This window comes from Dreissena polymorpha, chromosome 12, assembly GCF_020536995.1.
Source record: "Dreissena polymorpha isolate Duluth1 chromosome 12, UMN_Dpol_1.0, whole genome shotgun sequence".
NCBI lineage: Eukaryota > Metazoa > Mollusca > Bivalvia > Myida > Dreissenidae > Dreissena > Dreissena polymorpha.
In genome coordinates this window covers 71,488,741-71,509,187 of record NC_068366.1, presented here as the reverse complement: position 1 = coordinate 71,509,187, position 20,447 = coordinate 71,488,741, and the positions used below count along the sequence as shown (strand labels likewise).

The following is a 20,447-nucleotide window of genomic DNA, read 5'->3' as shown; positions in this document are numbered from 1 at the left end:
GTCAGTCATGCCGGATCAAGGTAACACTTAAGAGTTGTATATAATTCAGTCTTGCCGGATCAAGGTAACACTTTAGGGTTGTATATTGGTCAATCTAGCCGGATCAAGATCACACTTAAGAGTTGTATATCGGTAAGTCTTGCCGGATCAAGGTAACACTTAAGGGATGTATATGGGTCAGTCTTGACGGATCAAGGTAACACTTAAGGGTTGTATATGGGTCAGTCTTGTCGGATCAAGGTAACACTTAAGGCTTGTATATGGGTCAGTCTTTCCGAATCAAGGTAACACTTAAGGGTTGTATATGGGTCAGTCTTGCCGGATCAAGGTAACACTTAAGGGTTATATATGGATCAGTCTTGCCGGATCAAGGTAAAACATAATGGTTGTATATGGATCAGTCTTGCCGGATCAAGATTACAATTAAGGGTTGTATATGGGTCAGTCTTGCCGGCCCAAGATCACGCATAAGGGTTGTATATGGGTCAGTCTTGTCGGATCAAGGTTACACTAAAGGGTTGTATATGGGTCAGTCTTGTCGGATCAAGGTAACACTTAAGGGTTGTATATGGGTCAGTCTTGCCGGCCCAAGATCACACTTTAGGGTTGTATTGGGTCAGTCTTGTCGGATCAAGGTAACACTTAAGGGTTGTATATGGTTCAGTCTTGCCGGCTCAAGGTAACACTTAAGGGTTGTATATGGGTCAGTCATGCCGGATCAAGGTAACACTTAAGAGTTGTATATAATTCAGTCTTGCCGGATCAAGGTAACACTTTAGGGTTGTATATTGGTCAATCTAGCCGGATCAAGATCACACTTAAGAGTTGTATATCGGTAAGTCTTGCCGGATCAAGGTAACACTTAAGGGATGTATATGGGTCAGTCTTGACGGATCAAGGTAACACTTAAGGGTTGTATATGGGTCAGTCTTGTCGGATCAAGGTAACACTTAAGGCTTGTATATGGGTCAGTCTTTCCGAATCAAGGTAACACTTAAGGGTTGTATATGGGTCAGTCTTGCCGGATCAAGGTAACACTTAAGGGTTATATATGGATCAGTCTTGCCGGATCAAGGTAAAACATAATGGTTGTATATGGATCAGTCTTGCCGGATCAAGATTACAATTAAGGGTTGTATATGGGTCAGTCTTGCCGGCCCAAGATCACGCATAAGGGTTGTATATGGGTCAGTCTTGTCGGATCAAGGTTACACTAAAGGGTTGTATATGGGTCAGTCTTGTCGGATCAAGGTAACACTTAAGGGTTGTATATGGGTCAGTCTTGCCGGCCCAAGATCACACTTTAGGGTTGTATTGGGTCAGTCTTGTCGGATCAAGGTAACACTTAAGGGTTGTATATGGTTCAGTCTTGCCGGCTCAAGGTAACACTTAAGGGTTGTATATGGGTCAGTCATGCCGGATCAAGGTAACACTTAAGAGTTGTATATAATTCAGTCTTGCCGGATCAAGGTAACACTTTAGGGTTGTATATTGGTCAATCTAGCCGGATCAAGATCACACTTAAGAGTTGTATATCGGTAAGTCTTGCCGGATCAAGGTAACACTTAAGGGATGTATATGGGTCAGTCTTGACGGATCAAGGTAACACTTAAGGGTTGTATATGGGTCAGTCTTGTCGGATCAAGGTAACACTTAAGGCTTGTATATGGGTCAGTCTTTCCGGATCAAGGTAACACTTAAGGGTTGTATATGGGTCAGTCTTGCCGGATCAAGGTAACACTTAAGGGTTATATATGGATCAGTCTTGCCGGATCAAGGTAAAACATAATGGTTGTATATGGATCAGTCTTGCCGGATCAAGATTACAATTAAGGGTTGTATATGGGTCAGTCTTGCCGGCCCAAGATCACGCATAAGGGTTGTATATGGGTCAGTCTTGTCGGATCAAGGTTACACTAAAGGGTTGTATATGGGTCAGTCTTGTCGGATCAAGGTAACACTTAAGGGTTGTATATGGGTCAGTCTTGTCCGATCAAGGAAACACTTAAGGGTTGTATATCGGTCAGTATTGCCGGATCAAGGTAACAGGTTGTATATGGGTCAGTCTTGCCGGATCAAGATAACACTTAAGGGTTGTATATCGGTCAGTCTTGTCGGATCAAGGTAACACTTAAGGGTTGTATATGGGTCAGTCATGCCGGATCAAGGTAACACTTAAGGGTTTCATATGGGTCAGTCTTGCCGGATCATGGTAATACTAGGGATGTGTATGGGTCAGTCTTGCCGGCTCAAGGTAACACTTAAGGGTTGTTTATGGGTCAGTCTTGCCGGATCAAGGTAACACTTAAGGGTTGTATATGGGTCAGTCTTGGTGGCACAAGGTTACACTTAAGGGTTGTGTATGGGTCAGTCTTGTCGACTTAATACCACATGTAAGGGTTGTATACTGGTTAGTCTTGCCGGCTCAATGTCACGGTTAAGGGTTGTATATGAGTCAGTCATGCCGGCTCAAGGTCACATTTTAGGGTTGTATATGGCTAAGTCTTGTCGCCTTAAGGTCTCACTTAAGGTTAATTTTTAAGTCCCGCTTTCAGTGTCCTATTGATATCTTATATGCTAATAAAAGGATTTTCGTTTACCTGAACCGCTTTGATATTAGGGCGATGTGTAGAAGGCATTTGGTTATCATGCCAACTAGAAGCCAGGATCACACTTACACGTTTGAAGTTTTCGCCTTTATTACGGTCTATACCTTATGGCGCATCTTCGCGAACCTTGTCTCAAATATTTTGCGTATTAACGCCATGTGTAAAAGACATAAGCTAGCCAAGCCACCACGATAAGATGAAGGTTATATTTGAATGAAAACTGCATTACGTGTGATTATTGTTCATTTAATGGACTGACTAAGAGAGGATCGAGGATAAGAATGGGACATGTGAAAAATAGTATAATGTCGATGTTTGCTATCTATTGACGGTAATGTAATGTAGGTCATAGGTCATGTGTTTTCTACGCCGTTATATCAGTTTACTGATTGTTTTATTGTCTTTATACTCTGCTGTAAAAATTAATGTTACATATTTTACTAAATAGTATTTAACTTGTATTATGTTGGAAAATGTCAACACCATGCGTTTGATATAAGTCTTAATAACCCTATATGTATGCACTCAGTATGCATAAATGGTACAAACACTTGTACATAAGACACCTGCTCTTATCCAGATTTACCATTAGACAGATAACACAAGCGGCAAATCATTTGTTATCAATTCTTTTATCTGCATAGAATGACTATCAATTATAGACGGGTAAAATATGCACGACGTAGCAGGTCGATAAAATACATTTTTAACGCGTCATTACCAACAAATTAATGAACAAATTAAAATAGCTGTACATTTAGAATCATTAAAAATATATATAATCAATATATATTTTTCGTGTATTATTATTTTTGTAACATATTATAAAACAAGAGCACCGCATAACGGGTGCCACGCTCGGCTGCGAAACCTTGTCAGAATTATTTTTTAGAGGTCACAGTGACCTTGACCTAGTGACCCAACAAGAGATGTGTTCGTCAGAAACACAATGCCTCCTACTGCGCCACTTTGAAATAAAATTTATATTTATCATTTAGCAGGTATAGAAATCATCTCCTTTTAGAGCTTATTACTTCCGTTGGATTTTGTCCAATCCAACCGGGGGGGGGGGGGGGGGGGGGGGGAGGTGTCTATAGACAGTCAAAAATGACCAAGTCAGACATCACTGACTTACGTTACGCCGCTTTGTTTATGAATATTCGTCATTCTAAATTCATTATTATGATTTTGAAAGAATTGAATATTTTTTAAAATGGAATAGAAACTATAATCAGCTTTTGAGGAAATACATTAAAATGCCAGAGACTATTTCGCAGATTGGCAAAACATAATTTTCCAAAACAAATGTTCAATAAATAGAATCCATTTAAATTAAACAAACAATATTCCGCTTATTGCAAGGAAAAATGTTCAAAATACCATTCCGATTATGGATGATCTTAAAACGAAATTAGTAAAGCAATATAAAGTATGAGTAACGCTTTTCTTAGAGAATTTGACCAACTCATAGTATTGCTAAATGTAACAAAGTTTGTTAAAATACGGTTTCCCACTATATATTTTGATCCCACTGTCCTTTAGGCGCAAATCCCGGTCAGGTCGAAATATTTTTTATTCAACTTCTGTTTCTTGCTTCTATTATTATTTTCCATTATTCAAAATGGTATAATTACAAAAATATGTGAAGAGGTCCCATTGAAGTCTGGTGTTCCCATGCACCGTTTATATTGTTATAGAATGTTTTCTATCACGCGAAACATTTTTTATTAAGTAAGGCGCTGATAAAGCCATTAAAATGACAGACTATTATATAGCCCCAGCAACATGATCTAAATATGGCCCTCGCTCTTCGAATACTCGGCTTATAACATATGCGAAATGTGTCGTCGCAGATTGTTCCGCACAGGCTAATCAGGGACGACACTTCCCACTTTTATGTATTTTTCGTTTAAAGGAAGTCAATTTTTATCGAAAATCTCGTAAAGGCGGAAAGTGCCGTTACTGATCAGCCTGTGCGGACTGCACATACAGACTTGAGACGAGACTCTACGCACATGCTCAACACTAGTTTTCCAAGAAAGAGGCTATAATGCATCTTACAAAATCTTGAGACGGCCGAAACGCCATCAACATAATTGTATGAGGATGGCTAATTCAATATGTCCATAACAATAAAGATATACCGAATTTCCCACCCAAGTTATCACTTATGTAATCTTAACAGCACGGTTAGACCAACATACTTGTCTCGTAACAATATCACAACGACCCGTTTAATGAGATTACCGGTACACGTTTAAATGACATGAGACCCGGAATATAATAAAGTGCGTGTTTCATTTAGTGTGAAGTAAATATATTCGCGTGTTTCTTTTTTGTATTTCTACTAATTTATATTGACAGGATATGCACGGCAAGCTAGAAGCTTAAATACCGTAGTGAGTGAATAAAAATATAAATAATTTATACTTTTGTAAGAAGCATATTACATTTAATAAACTATGAAAAGCAGGGGATTTTCAACATAAAGAGTTCACTAATAATTTATACTAACTTCAAAGTAAACAAACAGACATCTTTTTCGGCAGCTGAAATGCGGTGATCTCATTATCTCACTGACCATCAGAACATTATGAAACGCTTTAGCAAATACAACAATTTGATTGCTTATGTTTCCAATTATTCACAATTACTGTTTGCAAATTGAAAGATTGCTTCCAACCCGGGCTATAGTTTACACTGCTTTCTTTGTAATTCGCGACTAGATGAGCGATAACGTCGCATCTGAAAGTTGTCGACAATTATTAGACTGACATACATTTGTAAATAATTATACTTCTAGTTGAAAGCGAAAATGAAATATTCCGAGAATTAACTGGAATTGTTTCGGTTCTGGAATATTGTCCACAATGATTCCTTTTGTGTTGAATCTACTCAAGTTGCAGATAATACATATCGTTCATAATTCGTGTGGCCAATGGAACATTCGGACATTGCAACATGGCTTCAACTGAGAACGATTCCCGTCCATCGGACGTTACAGAACATGTAAGTGTATGGTGATTTTGTTCCAATATAAAAAAGAATTTGGTAGATTTTGTCTGTATTTTTCTAAGTTATTTGCTTACTGTAAAGATTTTCTTTATTTTTGAAAACGAATAAATTTACAAGTAAACTAATTTTAATTTGGTAACACGTATAAATGTGCTTACCGGAAACATTTAGAAAGTCGTGTTTTTTGTTACAGATTCTCCTTAATAAAATGAATAATTTGTGGACACTTGTCGCAGAGTTAAAATGTTGAAATTTCTTCAGCTGGCAACGACTTTTGTTACCAGTCTAGTTGACCTTTGCCAGAAATGCACTTTATTCATTTTGCGACTTTCATGTAAAGTCTCGTCTGGTAAACGAATATTAAGTTTTAAAAAGAATAAAAACACGGCCAATAATTTATAAAGTTGTTAAACAAGTCAATTTAGAAATCATATGCACATTTACCATATACTGCGTTGTTAAAACACGTAAATTAAGAAATTACCAGGTATGTTTACATGTACCGATACTTTCATTTTCGATATGTCAAGTGCGGGAAATGCCCTGCCAATTCTTGAAGCCGAGCTTTCCATGCGATTATCATATGACTGCTTTCGTTTTGAAACTCATTGCAACACATTCGCACGTTGGAAGAATTTATGTAATAACAAAATAGGTTCGTTTTTACAAAATGGCGGACTACTCAGATTCGGTGAGTGCATTATTGTTTTCGTAATATTTTATCGACTAAATATCCTCGTCGAACTTCGCTATGTAAACCATCCATTGAATGTTAGATCCGTTACAATGTCAGTTCTCTAAACATCTATGTTTAGAGAACTATCTTGAACATGTTAATACATGATCCAGACTGGTTGTGCATCTGCTATGTTTACTTGCTCACGTGCACTCGAATTCGACGGTCGCTATGGGATTTATGGATTTTTCTTCCCACAGAAATCCTATGCTTGCATTTTGCGAGAAATCATACGCTTGCTTCGATGTTTACATTTGGCTTGACTTTCTGTTATTTAGCGACGAAAGAGGCATGAATAAAACAATAACAACACAGCAACAACAACAACAAAGCACAAAATGACAACAACACCCGACTGCTTTTCTTTAACGTCATTTATATACAAATGTGATGTTCGTTATGGAACTTGTTTTCTAATATATTATTTCAATTCAGTTTTTCTTAGAAAAATAAGTATTTGCGATTGCTAACAGAGCGAAAAAGGTTTATTGAGAAACTCCCGAGGCCGTTTCCTGGTTAGAACCAATGACTGTTGAGAGAGACCCGTTTAATACTTCAAACATATGAGCCGCGCTCTGTGAAAAGAGGGTTAAATGCATGTGCGTAATGTGTCGTCAAATATTAGCCTGTGTGACGACACTTTTCGCCTAAACTGGATTTTTGCTAAAAAGAGACCCTATTGAAACGGAAAATATCATTAAAGCGGAAAGTGTCGTCCCTGATTAGCCTGTGCGGACTGCACAGGCCAATCTTGGACGGCACTTTGCACACATGCATTAAACCCCTTTCCACAGAGCACGGTTCATATATTTAGATCGAACTCGTGACCTGTCGAAGTAGGCTGTCATCAAATCAACTACATAAATGCGAACCCGCAGTTTCTTTGAAAATCGATACATGCCATTCATCTTCAAAGCAGAACAGTTCTTTAATTACTAATTGCAGGACAATTTAACTAGTTTTACTGCCGCTCATTCCTGTTAACCTTAACACATCGTCACTGTCATATTCAAGCTAAGGTTACGTAAACCTTAATGAAATGATCGTTTCAGTAAACACGTCTCATTGTGATTACCTGTCATCGTTTTATGTTTGTCTGTTGAACACATATAAGCCTCGTTCGTGGACAACTGGGCTTAATGCATGTACGTTAAGTTTCGCCCCATAGTTAGAATGTGCAGTCCGCACGGGCTGATCAGGGACGGCACATTCCGCCTATACTGGATTTTTGTGAAGAAGATATTTCTCATAAAAGAGACATTCCAGAAGTGCTTAACATGTCTTACCTCGTTAGCCTAAGCGGACTCCAGATTCTCATGATTCCCCAACTTATACCATTCACGAGTTCTATCCAGGAAACCGACACGAGATTGTCTCAGTAAGCCGTAGGCTATCGGTGTCATCGACCTTAAACAAATGTTTTAAACAAAAATGTGCCTACTGAGATTAACGTTTAAAAACTAATGCAACTTTTACATGGCCTGACCATTATGTTAGAGGTCGCTGTGGTGTAATGGATATGGTGTCCGCCTAGCGACCGGGAGGTCACGGGTTTAATCCCTACCGTGGGAGCGTTCTTTAGATCTTCCCCAAAGACACCAAGTACTGGTTCTAGGCCCAGGAAACGGACTCGAGAGCGTTTATATATGCCTTAGGCTTTCGATGCAATCGAGCTAAAATAAATAGGTTTAAACTAACATTATGTTATATTAAATAAACTTCATAACGAGAGAGAGACAGAGAGACATAGTATACAATTGTATTTTGGGATTGATACAATTGTAACGTAAAGCTTTACAACTGACCTTGGTATGCTCATTGTAGTTTAAAATCCAAAAAACAGATGTGAACAAGTATAAACCAACCTTGTTTTCAATACTAAAGAAAATGAAATATGACACTTAAATACGGGCTCTAATATGCTGTTCGACAAGCTGATACCTTTGTCATTGATACCATTGTCATTGACCTGCTTGTTTTCCTTAAAGGGGTATATTGTTTTCCTTAAAGGGGTATATTGGCGGCTAATGCTGTATCATATATCAAATAATAAGATGATCTTTCAAGTTTATGTTAACTATTCGCCTTACACAATGTATTATCTTATTAAACGCTCTGGATATTGTCTATTTTTTATAATCGGGTCGTGCTCTGTGAAAATGGGGTTAAATGCATGTGCGTAAAGTGTCGTCCCAGATTAGCCTGTGCAGTCCACACAGGCTTATCAGGGAGGACACTTTCCACAAAACAAGATTTCTGCTAAGAAGAGACTTTCTTGCTTAAAAGCGGAAAGTGTCGTCCCTGATTAGCCTATGCGGACTGAACAGGCTACTCTGTGACGACACTTCACGCACATGCATTAAACCCCCTTTTCGCAGTGCACAGCACAATTATAACAAGTTATAATGGGGTTATAATGTTGTGCACAGCAAGTCGTGGAAAACGGCGCTGTACATTTGAATTGAGGACGGTACGTGTGCTGACTGGGAAGACACTGTTCGCGCATGAATTTGGCGACAGCCCGGCTCATGTTACGATGTATTGAATGTGCAATGACACGGTTGTCATTTAGCTGTCAATTGTAAATGCACTCCTTCAACAACTCAGTTGAAATGTCCTATACAAACACAAACTCATAAAACATAAACTAAAGCGTCGCTATTTTTGATGTAGCCTACTATCTCAAATGATACCTAAATCAGATAACATGCCGCCACAGTGCAGGATTTAATATTTCATTTTCACCATTTCCACTCGATATGTCGTGCATACTGATATAGCGTGTCATGGGAAATAATGCAATGGCTTCGTAGTTTAGTAAATATAAAATTAAATACTGGTTTTGAAAATACACAAACGGCGTTGAGGTACGAACATAATTGACACATAAAGGTCGCGGGTTGAAGGCTAGTCTGCTTTTAGAATAATGTAATTATTAAGTGAACTCTCAAAATGTCAATATTTTGTAATAACACACCATGATACAATTTTCCCATAAAACGTACACTTAACAAGTACTATGATGATTATCTATTACCAATCAAAACATAATCTATATGGGTCGAGCTCTGTGAACAGGGGGTTTAATTCAAGTTCTTAAAACGTCGTCCCAGATTAGCTTTTCCAGTCCGCAAAGGCTAATCAGGGGCGACACTTTCCGCTGTTATGATATTTTTCGTTTAAAGAAAGTCTCCTCTTATCAAAAATCTAGTTTAGGCGAAAACTGTCGTCTATGCGGAATGCACAGGCTAATCTGGGACGACACTTTACGCACATGCATTAAACCCTCGTTTAAAGAGCTCGACCCATATTGATAAGGTTTTGATTGGTAACAGATACTCATCACAGTAGTTGTAACGTGAACGTTTTATGGGTTCTCATGAAAACTGTATCGTGATATGTGATTACACAATATTGAGACCCATTAACCCCCATTTTCATTGAGGAAGGTCAATATGAAGAAGTTTGTATGCATATGTATTAAAAGGTTTCGGCATTTTATCTATCTTTTGATCTTTTGGTACCATTTCTTTTTTAAGGGGCCTTTTCACAGATTTTGGCTTGTATTGAAGTTTGTCATTAAATGCATTATATTGATAAATTAAAACATTAGACCTAAAAATATCCAGTGCAAAAACAAAAATGCAATTAAAAAAGATACAAAAAGTAACCCTCAACTGGGCTCCAACCACTGACCCTTGGAGTCCTGGAGTAAAAAGTCTTCCGCTTAGACCACTCGGCCACCGTGCTCATGCTACGAGGGAATGTATTTTTTACTTTATATAAGCAATCCTCTTAGTTTCATCAAATATAACGACAAAAACAAAACTTTCCAAATTATTCAATCGTTTCGCGTTGCAACGCTTTATAATTTTCAGGTTTTCAAATCGTCGAAAGATGCATATAATGGATATTTTAGAGCATGGTAAATGTTCAGTATTACTATTTCATCACAAATATCATAACTAAAACGAAAATTTGTGAATCTGAAACAACTTTTTTTAAATAAATTTTGTCTATTTATCAAAACGTGAAAAGGCCCCTTTAACTGGATTATAGTTCTCATTTATCTTTTTTTTCTACTTTCGAAATAGTGTACTAAAGTCGCTTACAAACGCTTTGATGATCTTATAAATGTACCGTGCCCAGTGAAAAAGGGGTTTTATGCATGTGCGTCAAGTGTCGTCCCAGATTAGCCTGTGCGGACTGCATAGGCTAATCTGGGACGACACTTTACGCACTTGCATTAAACGCCCTTTTCACGGAGCACGGCCCATATCATTTCCCGGGCCTTTTGCATCAACAGCACAGATATTTAAAGCAGTTTTTAAAATGTTTTTATAACCATACATGATGACCAATATACATGCTGTTTCGTTATTATGATCCATAACAAAATAACGTGTTGAATTAAGAATTAATTGCACTACGCGTAAAACATCTGTGATAGGTCTTTAAATGGCTCGCACCTTAAAAAGCTACGAAGCATAGATTTAGATGTCAATAGTTATGATGCTTTTGTGTTCGCCGTACAGCCATTTTTTTTTTACATTAAATTACATTACATTAAATTGTAAAGTGTGATTGTAATCTGTTTTTTATTGATTAAAAGGGTTTCGTAGAATAGTTATTTTAGTCATATGAAGATGATATACATAAAGTCGTGAATTTCTTTCAGGATGCCGAACACAATCAGTCATGTGAGCCTTTACAAGTATGTATACATATTCTTAAAAAAGGGGCATGTGCGTAATATGTTGTCTCAGAGAAGACCGTGTATAAATTACAGGCTAATCAGGGACGAAACTTTACGCCTTTTTTGTATTTTTCGTTTAAAGGAGGTCTCTACTAAACAAAAATCCAGTGTCGGCGGAAAGTTCCTGCCATTTTAAGCCTTCGCGGATTGCACAGGCTAATCTGTGAAGACACTTTACGCACATGCATTATGTCAAGTTTTCTCAGAATGCGGCTTATATATTCTAAGCAGAGTGACACTTTTCACAAATAATACATTTCAAAAACTTGTGATGAATAATCCCTCTCAATTTTCATAAAGTTTTGCAATATTCAGTGATAACATTCAAGAATTTAAAGATTGGAAGGGTGCCGGAATTTGCCACTGTGCCTAAAGTTATGCATTGCAAATTTAATGCCATTCTATATAAAGCCCGCATAACAAGCAAAAGAACAACAAAATGCGCTGAAACATATGTACAACCGTTCTTTTTGTTGTTAATACAATCTTTTAAAGTGGTGCAGTCAATAAACGTTTGTTGTCATTTATCTTATATGTATATATTGCTATAAACAGTAATATTAACGTGTTGTTTTCAGGTTCAAGAAGGATCAACAGAACCCGCCCATTGGGTAAGATATATATGGGGTTATTTTTTGTGTACAACATTTATCTTACAATTAAATGTTTGTCATGGCATCAGAGAATGTATTTGTTCGAAATAAATATGAGGCGCGCTCTTTGAAAAGGGGGATTTATTCATGTGCTTAAAGTGTCGTCCAACTTTTTGTGGAAAGTGTCGTCCCTGATTAGCCTGTGCGGACTGTACAGGCTAATCAGGGACGACATTTCACAAAAACAGGATTTTTTGCTACGTAGAGACTTTCTGTAAACAAAAAATACCATAAAAACGGAAAGTGTCGTCCCTGATTAGCCTATGCGAACTGCACAGGCTCATCTGGAACGACACTTAACGCACATACATTTCACCCCCTTTGCACAGAGCGCGGCCCAAATAAATAATACGATGCATAGTAACGAGGTGATCTTATGTGCAATAACGAAGCAAAAGGAGTGTAAGGAAAAAATATAAATATACCAATTAAAAACAAGTTGAATGCTTATCTTTTCCATCTCTCGTACTAATGTAATTACTGTTATTCGTTGTAAAGTGTTTAAACTGTTTTTTTACCTTGAAAATGACATGTTAATGACCTAAGACAAATATCACACAGATGCTGACAATAACTGAAAATGTCCTTTTCCTTAGATAGTCTTTCCAGTTTCTGATATTCTTGAATTTGGAACAACTTAAAGGTACATGTTCACAGTTTGGTAAATGCACAAAATAAAAGAAAAGTTTCAGGATTGTATATTTGTATTCTAGTTATGTTATTTGCGAAGAAGCAATCATAATGATTATTTTTCCATGCTAAACATATCCATTATATCTCTTAACGATTTTATCTTTTAACGATTGAACAACCTAAAAATAATAAAGCGTTACAAATGCGAAACGATTGAATAGTTTTGAGAGTTCTACTTGTATCGTTTTATTTTGTAAAACTACCTACATTACTTAAAAAAGTACAAAGCACGGATGGCCGAGAGGTTTTAGCGCTAGATTTTTACTCCAATGGTCAGTGGTTCATGTCCCGATGTGGATAACAAATCTTTAATTCTATTCATTATTTGTACTGCAGCTTTTGAGTTCCGATGTTTACAGTTATATATCTAAAGCATTTTATGATTCTTTTCAAAACATGCCCAAATCTGTAAACAAGTCTCTTTCAATTGTTTATTGCCCAATTTCTAGCTTTCCGAAGAAGAAGAATGTCAACTGTTGAAATCCACATAAAATGAATATGTCAGCATAGCGTAAAAGTCAACCAATACTCTTTAGACACACAGTTTGTCATTTTCATATACCAAAGCAACGCCAATGGCCATGGAAACATGTAACATGTCTTATTTTAAAGAATCTTATTTATGCATTCAACAAAACTGAATGGCAGTTACGTTACCAAATTGTATGAACTATTGCACATCGCAAAAAAAGTCAAATAAACTCGCTCATGTTGTAAACATCGATTAATTTATAAGGTGTTAAAACAATGCTGGGTATGTGAATTTAAACATCGCGCTCGTAAGTTTTATGAATTCAACTTTTAACCTGTTATTTACATGTATTTACAGTGGCGGAGAATTTCACGAAAAAAAGTATGTGTGTTCGTGCTCGTGATCAGCATTTTGATAATCGGCGTTGTGGTTATTGCTGTCGTTTTAAAGAAGCGACATGATGCGTTAGCTTTGACGTCAACACAGGCCCAAACACGGAATCAGCAGGATCCATGTAAGTGTATTGGCGATAGGAATACTACATTTCACGATAAACTTGTTTTATGAGTTTTGAATCAGTCGTATATCATAGTGAGTATGAAAGTTAGTGTGCGAGATTTATTTATATCTGCAAATGGTTTCGGCGAGGGAAACTAATCAATATGCTATTTTTGAACTAGTGGTAGACCTTGACTGTCAACGGCACTTATTGGTAAAAGAAAACACATTTCTTTGAAATAAATTACCATGTTTTAGTGCCAATTTTGAAAAGTAAGTCTACTTTTATTGTTCTATTGTTTTGCATTGTGCGTTCTTAAACAGGAGAGCAGTGTTATCATGTTTGTTGAAGCCATGATGCTTGGACATCCCACTCTACGCATACATAATTTATTACGCTATTTCATTTCACACTCGAGGCTCCATTTCTTATGAATTAAAGAATGACACTTCACACATAAAACTGACTAGTGTAGAATTTTTTATGTTTATATATAAGCGATTGTATGTACCTATCGCATGCCTATAAAAAACAACAACTACCAATCATTTAAAAATACGAAAGCAACACACAGCAAAAACTAACACATTGACGTTGATGAAGAAATATTATCCGCAACGTAATCACTCGTACAACATACTCGATGTGTTTACATATATGCGTTATTAATTTTGAATATCTATCACATATTTAGCCGAATGTGTCATATTCCGTCTTGTCTCTAGCGACACATTTTATAGAAAACAACCGAATTACTTTTAAGTTAAAAAGCTAAATTGAGGGCATGTAAAAGGATACATTTATTTAGATAGTCAGTTGTGGAAAACCTTACAAACGCTTATGGCTTTGTATGATTTAAACATTAATGTCAAGTAAAAATTGTTGTAAATTTACCAATGTGTCGAATAAAAAGTCGTACATTTATTCCCTGTTTACATTCTAATATAACCCAAGTTAATATAACTAGCACATGTAAGATAATCATGCTTTCTTGCAGCGGTTGACTATTTCGTTAATAACGATGGGGAGTGTCCGCCGCCAGACATTTGTCGACTCAAGATCGTCGGTAGAACCTCCAGGTTTGAAGGTATAATACAGATATCCATCTACCTTGAAGGCAAATAATGATTTACTTACCATCACACAAACTTTAAAACATTATACAGTAAGAAAAAAACATTATACATGTACGATTGCGGAAAATGACCATGTAACAATCGTCAGCAAAATTTTAATCAATGAATTATTACGAAAAATGATGTTCCATGTACTCATGCGAAAACACATGATACCAAGTATAATTAAAATAAGAATTTCCTAGGTACAATTATAAAAAAAAAATTACCGATGTACAAAAGCAAATAATAATATATCATTACATAAAAAAGACATGTGCTACTTTCAACAAATCCGTGTACTATACCCTATACCATTGAACTTAGTCCACGCAGCATCATATATAAGTTTTTACATTATTTTTTAGTACCCTAAAATGCCTTTGATATAAACGATGTTTTAAAAGGAAGTCATGGGAGGTAACAAGTTCCAGGCAAACATGATTTCAAAACCAATTGTTGTTTAATTTGGGGCTATAAATTGTTCAAAGCCATAGTATTTTAAGTGTATGTTTGGTATTAACATTATTTAGATTTATTACCTAAATCACAAAGACACTATGTCACAAAGCTTCGAACTTCGAGTCTCCCACTTAGAATTCAAACTGGAAGATATGCTGGTCAAAATATACCACGAAACGAACGTTATTGCCTTTGTTGTAACGAATTAGATGTCGAAGATGAGTTTCATTTTGTTTGTAAATGCCCTTTATACATTGTCATAAGAAGAAACTACATAAACAAATTTTATTATGTTAGGCCTTCTGTTTGTAAATTCCACCAATTGTTGAATACAACGAATAAATTTGAACTAATTAAATAAGCAAAATTTGTAAAACATGCTCTGATTTTAAGAAATAGTATTTTTCATTTTGTTACTTAACTTCAAAAAGTTATCCTCCATATTTAAAAAAAGTATTTAACCTAGTATTTTCGTAACCGTGTACGATGCTGCTTATGTTTATATTGTTACTATGTTTATCTCTGTGACATATTTGCTTGTGAAACATCTAGTGTTTAGACGATGTACACTGTGCAAGTCGGAATAAATATGTCTTGTCTTGTCTTGTCATATTTCTACATAACCTCAGTTAGTTTATAATACTCAAAACACATTTATTTGAACACACGTATTTAACCTTATTTCAGAAAGACATTGTGAAGCCGACCCTGGTATTGTGTCAAACGGTAAACTATTATTTAAAATTCTTAATTGATCATGAAACTGTTAATTACCATATATATTCCCTATTTTCTCCGATATCGAAGAATGGGACAACAGAGTTATACAAAAATCACAAAGCATGTTTAACATGGAAGGAGTGGCATGATTTACAAAATATGTTATCATGAATAAAATCAAAACTATGCTCAATACAAACTGCATTTTAAAATACTTTACAAAGATCAATGCCTAACTGCCAGGTCATTGGTCCAAATAAGAAATATTTCTTAAACAAATTCGACTTTATTTTGAATTGAAAGAAATTCCTGCCGTCCCTATCACAAAGTTCAATGTCACACTTTGTGTTCACTTGTTTGCGTGTGTTGGTACTGACTGTACGTTTTTGATAACTTTAAAATTTCCTGGAGATCACATTTATCATAATGATACAATGTGTTGGACATTAGACCAAGCCCCTCGCCAAAGATTAGCCACCTTCATGTCACTTGTCAGTTTGTCCGCCATTTTTTTTGCTTTGTAAATAGCCACTTAATAGAGGTATACACTATGCAGTCACATAATGACGCAAAATCTTGTCTTGTTAATTGTATTCATGTGTTTCATTAACTAACGTTGCAACAGTTTTTTTGTTTGAGCAATTTATTTGAATGTAAAGACTATCATTCTCAATTTTTGTGCACATTCGTATCAGAAGAAGACAACGATAAGTTTGAACAAATGCTCAATTTGGGTATGCAAATATATGCAATAAAATTAAGTTTTTAGCATTTCTATTTCAGAAACAAAATGTATGCAGTGTGGTGAGACCTGTTATACGGCCGAAAATCTTACATTAATGTTGGGACATCATATCCCTTGCAATACTTCTCCTACACACTTCTATAGACACTATATAACATGTAAGTATCACACGTAGAAGTTATATAAATTAATTATTGTGGTAGCACTTGAATGAAATTGTTTTTGTTTAAATGCAAATGTTTGACGTATTTAAAAAGACCGTACGTATTTATTGTTGTTTTTTGTTATGAAATTTTACACAAGTCACAGTGTGGGATACAAACGTATATAAGACGACTATTGTGAGTGAATCATAAATCCATGTTTAGTTGAGACTTATTCGGTAGAGATTAATTTGTGTCTTGTTCTGTGAAAATTGGGCAAAATGCATGTGCGTAAAGTGTCATTCCAGATTAGCCTGTACAGTCCGCACAGGCTAATCAGGGACGACACTTTCCGCTTTAATGGTATTATTCGTTTAAAGGGAAGTCCCTCTTTACCGAAAATCTAGTTTTAGCGGAAAGTGTCGTCCCAGATTAGCCTGTGCAGTCCGCACATGCATTATGCCCAGTTTTCTCAGCACAAGACACGATTTGTACTTCTTACACGCGGCGTTCTTGTATTGAACTAATATTTCCAAATTAACAACAGTTTACGTAATAATCAACTAGATTGTTGCGTAGGTCTTGTTTATGAGAACATTTATTAATTCAACATCGTGTACACATATTCGCGAGAGAAGCGAGAGAATGTACACCAACGTTTACAATGAGCTGTACAAAGACCCGCATAAATTGTTTATATTCAGCCGTTTTGTTTTGCAAACTCTATGTGACTATACAAAACACTGGTGTGATTCTTAGGTTGTACTATCCAATCACTCGCAGCTAAGGACATATGCGGAGGCCATGGGATTTACAGTTGCAGGGAAGATTTGAGGCCTCCAGAATGTAATTGCCTTGCTGGATGGAATGGTACATATTGCAGTCACGAAAGCAACGAAACGGTGAGTTTAACAATGTACTGGGGATCTTTTTTTTATCTTCCGTTCGAAACAAGGTAACGAAGAATGTTAGTTTTTTTCTTTCAAATGTCAAACGTCGTATTTCGAAAGGCTGCTCTGTTGATATTTAACCTCTTCCTCCGATGAATTATATTCATCACAATGCGCTTATAATTGTACATGCAAAATATTTTAAACGTCTATGACACATACAAGATTTTCAGTTGAAAACGACATGAATACAAAATACTTGAGTGCAAAACATGTACACAGTGTTCGTTAACTGGAAGGGAGAATAATGGTACTATCAACATCATTCATGATTATGCAGTTCTAAACGGGACGGGGTTCATTTAGCCACGCTTAATATCTATGTATGAAAGCACCGTACTAATCAATCCTATCATTTAATGAACACTTAATGCCATAGCAAAAATTGTATGCCATCCTAAAAAGAATAGGGAATCATATGCTTCGCAACATAATTCTACGTCAAAGCAACAAAACAAACAAAGCCATGTACTGTAGCTACTGTATTGTTTGTGTTGTATTTCTTATATAAGGTTGTTAATGAAATTGAAACAATTACATTCGATTTACTACTATGAAAAAATTATACATGTCGTTTTGCTTTAGACACATAACCAGTTACCTTTAAATTATTTAATTGATACTTTTTAATTATAAAACCTTTTGTCGATATTTCACTCATCACACATTCCTCATAATTATCAACGATACATCACCATATAATTTGTGCAGCTCTGTTTAATTAAAGCCTACTTATTGTTACTGGACATTTGTTTCAGGTTGACTGTAAATGCCTTAAGAATGGAAAAAGATTTATGCAAGAGTTTATGCACGAGCCAATTACGGTGGAGTGCAACAATGAAACTCGCCCATCGAATTGGAGACGCTGCCACATAGAGGTAGAAAACGACACTTGCATATGTGCGCCCCTGTCTGAAGGTAAGAGACACGTACAGCGCAAATGAATTAAACCTGTACCACTTAGATACTTATTTTCACGAATGTGAAGTCCTTTAGAAAGCTAAATTTCTAAATAACCTTTCATACTAGATTGAATTTTAAAGTCTTCATTTCCAACTATTAGATACTGATGAGCAGCAAACAGCATAAAACTTGAACAGACTGCGAGTTACTCGCATGCTGTTCTGGTTTTATGCTATTTGCACACAGCCAATTTCATTTTGCTTCTAAGTGGGAAAGGGTTAAAATACCAGTGTGCTTAAAGCTAATCTATAAAACTTGTTAAAAGAACACTTTGTGAGCAAAAGCGGAAGATGTTTATGTTCATGAAGAGTGTTGTACTGCATTTTATGATGTTTAACCAGCTTTTGACAATGGCGATACTTGTGCATTACATATAAAACGCGTTACTTTGTTTCGTTTTGCAGATCCGAAACGAAATGTCATAATTTATTATAATTATTCAATTCCATGTGCATACAAGTAATATTAAGATAAACTTTATTTAAAAAATGATAACATGGTAAAAAATAATGTTTTAAAAAATATAGTAATCTTAGGTATACCCTATTTGAAGAATATATGAATCGACCATGTACATAACAGTACTATTAAATATGTGTATCGTTTTTGTTAAAGACAGCCCTGTTTAATTAACAACGACCGACTAATTTTTCTGATGGTTCAATGAACACAATTATGCTCACATTTACCGTATGATTAAATTGTATTATTGTATTTTTTGCATGTAGGTTTTGTGACGTACGGCGAAGATGGGCCTGAAATGTGCAATGCTCGACGTGGACAAAATGCTCAATTATCTGTGCGTTCAGGACAAAATTTGGGGCCACCCGTTAGTTACCTTTTGACTTGCATGTGTGTATTCGTCACAGTGTACGAGAATGAAATGGCACAGCAACTAATAAAAAGTTTGACTAATATCACTTGACATACATGAATATATTATTATTTACAAAACAATATTTCAACCCAAATTACTGCAGGTCAAACCCAGGCCATTTTACGGTTAGCTTTACACATTCGTTAAGTGTAAATTGCGTTCGAGGACCAAAATGCTCGTTAAACGATGTCGTGTTTTTATATCTGTGTTTATTTATACATTCACTGAATACATTGATACATTTGCAAATTAATTCATCCTACCCCTTACATACTATCTGCATATGTAAAAGGATTTCCGCATCATGGCATGTTTACCGTGAAGATATTTGATTGCGGCGATCTTACATAGAAATGTCAAACGCCAGTGGGGGCAATAAATCGGTTGTGCAAAACAAGACACCAGAGTGCACCTCCAAGTTACGAGAAAAATGCATCTCGTCTGCGGTTTCTGTTTTGAAATGTGTATGCTTAAAGTGAAGTTCACATTTATTTGCGGCTTTGTCTTTACTTACATGAGATGCTTAATCGGGAGTATTCCATATGTCAAAACAAACCCACAATATCCACGGCTTTCCAGAATTGCGAAGCCTTTATTTTAAATGTCAATAATATTTTAACTGATAATTTTATAACTCTTTATATTGTTATTTATTGTATATAAGAATAAAAAAGTGTTATAAAACTATTTGATTTGCGTTCAATACTGCCGCTTATAAATAATCGCAAGAAATTTTGATCGAAAGTTAGCTATGATAAAGACGCCGAAAAAAAAGTTTTTTAGGGTGCATAATCAACGTGGTTTTTAGGGATTAATACACGGGCTGGACAGAATGTAAACACACCGTTAAGAACTTTATTTTTGCAATTATCTCAAGTTATTGACATCCATTTGCAAAAATCTTTAGTGCATGAAAGTTATTTGCAGTGTCTGCCGATATCTTAAGGTATTAGAATAAATCATAGAATACGTCTGAAATCGGTGCCAAAGGTTGACTCTGCGTGAAACATAATTGTGCAGTATATACGACATTTTTTAA

The 20,447-nt window shown here is 35.9% G+C and overlaps 2 protein-coding genes across 5 annotated transcripts in view; one reads left to right on the top strand and one right to left on the bottom strand.

Annotated features, from left to right (window-relative positions):
- LOC127852267 (uncharacterized) overlaps positions 1-20,447 on the bottom strand; it is a 49,756-nt gene that overhangs the window by 25,600 nt on the left and 3,709 nt on the right. Inside the window, exons 1-2 of one of the 3 annotated variants that reach the window (XM_052386159.1) lie at positions 8,166-8,303; positions 7,647-7,767 (exon numbers count right to left, since the gene is read on the bottom strand). In XM_052386159.1, coding sequence (XP_052242119.1) covers positions 7,647-7,678 — 32 coding nt within the window. In that variant the 5' untranslated portion in view covers positions 7,679-7,767; positions 8,166-8,303. Of the gene's footprint in view, positions 1-6,108; positions 6,240-7,646; positions 7,768-8,165; positions 8,304-20,447 lie in introns of those variants that run through there. The other 2 variants (XM_052386158.1, XM_052386157.1) reach the window with 2 other exon arrangements.
- LOC127852269 (uncharacterized) lies at positions 4,810-20,095 on the top strand. 2 transcript variants are annotated; one of them, XM_052386162.1, is made up of 10 exons: positions 4,810-5,618; positions 11,039-11,074; positions 11,695-11,727; positions 13,292-13,448; positions 14,431-14,520; positions 15,698-15,736; positions 16,514-16,633; positions 17,378-17,520; positions 18,327-18,486; positions 19,260-20,095. In XM_052386162.1, the coding sequence occupies exons 1-10, from the start codon at positions 5,571-5,573 to the stop codon at positions 19,454-19,456; spliced, it is 1,023 nt and encodes a 340-aa protein (XP_052242122.1). In that variant the 5' UTR covers positions 4,810-5,570; the 3' UTR covers positions 19,457-20,095. The 2 variants fall into 2 exon arrangements, with proteins under 2 accessions (XP_052242122.1, XP_052242123.1); XM_052386163.1 differs by lacking the exon at positions 4,810-5,618 and adding an exon at positions 6,195-6,315.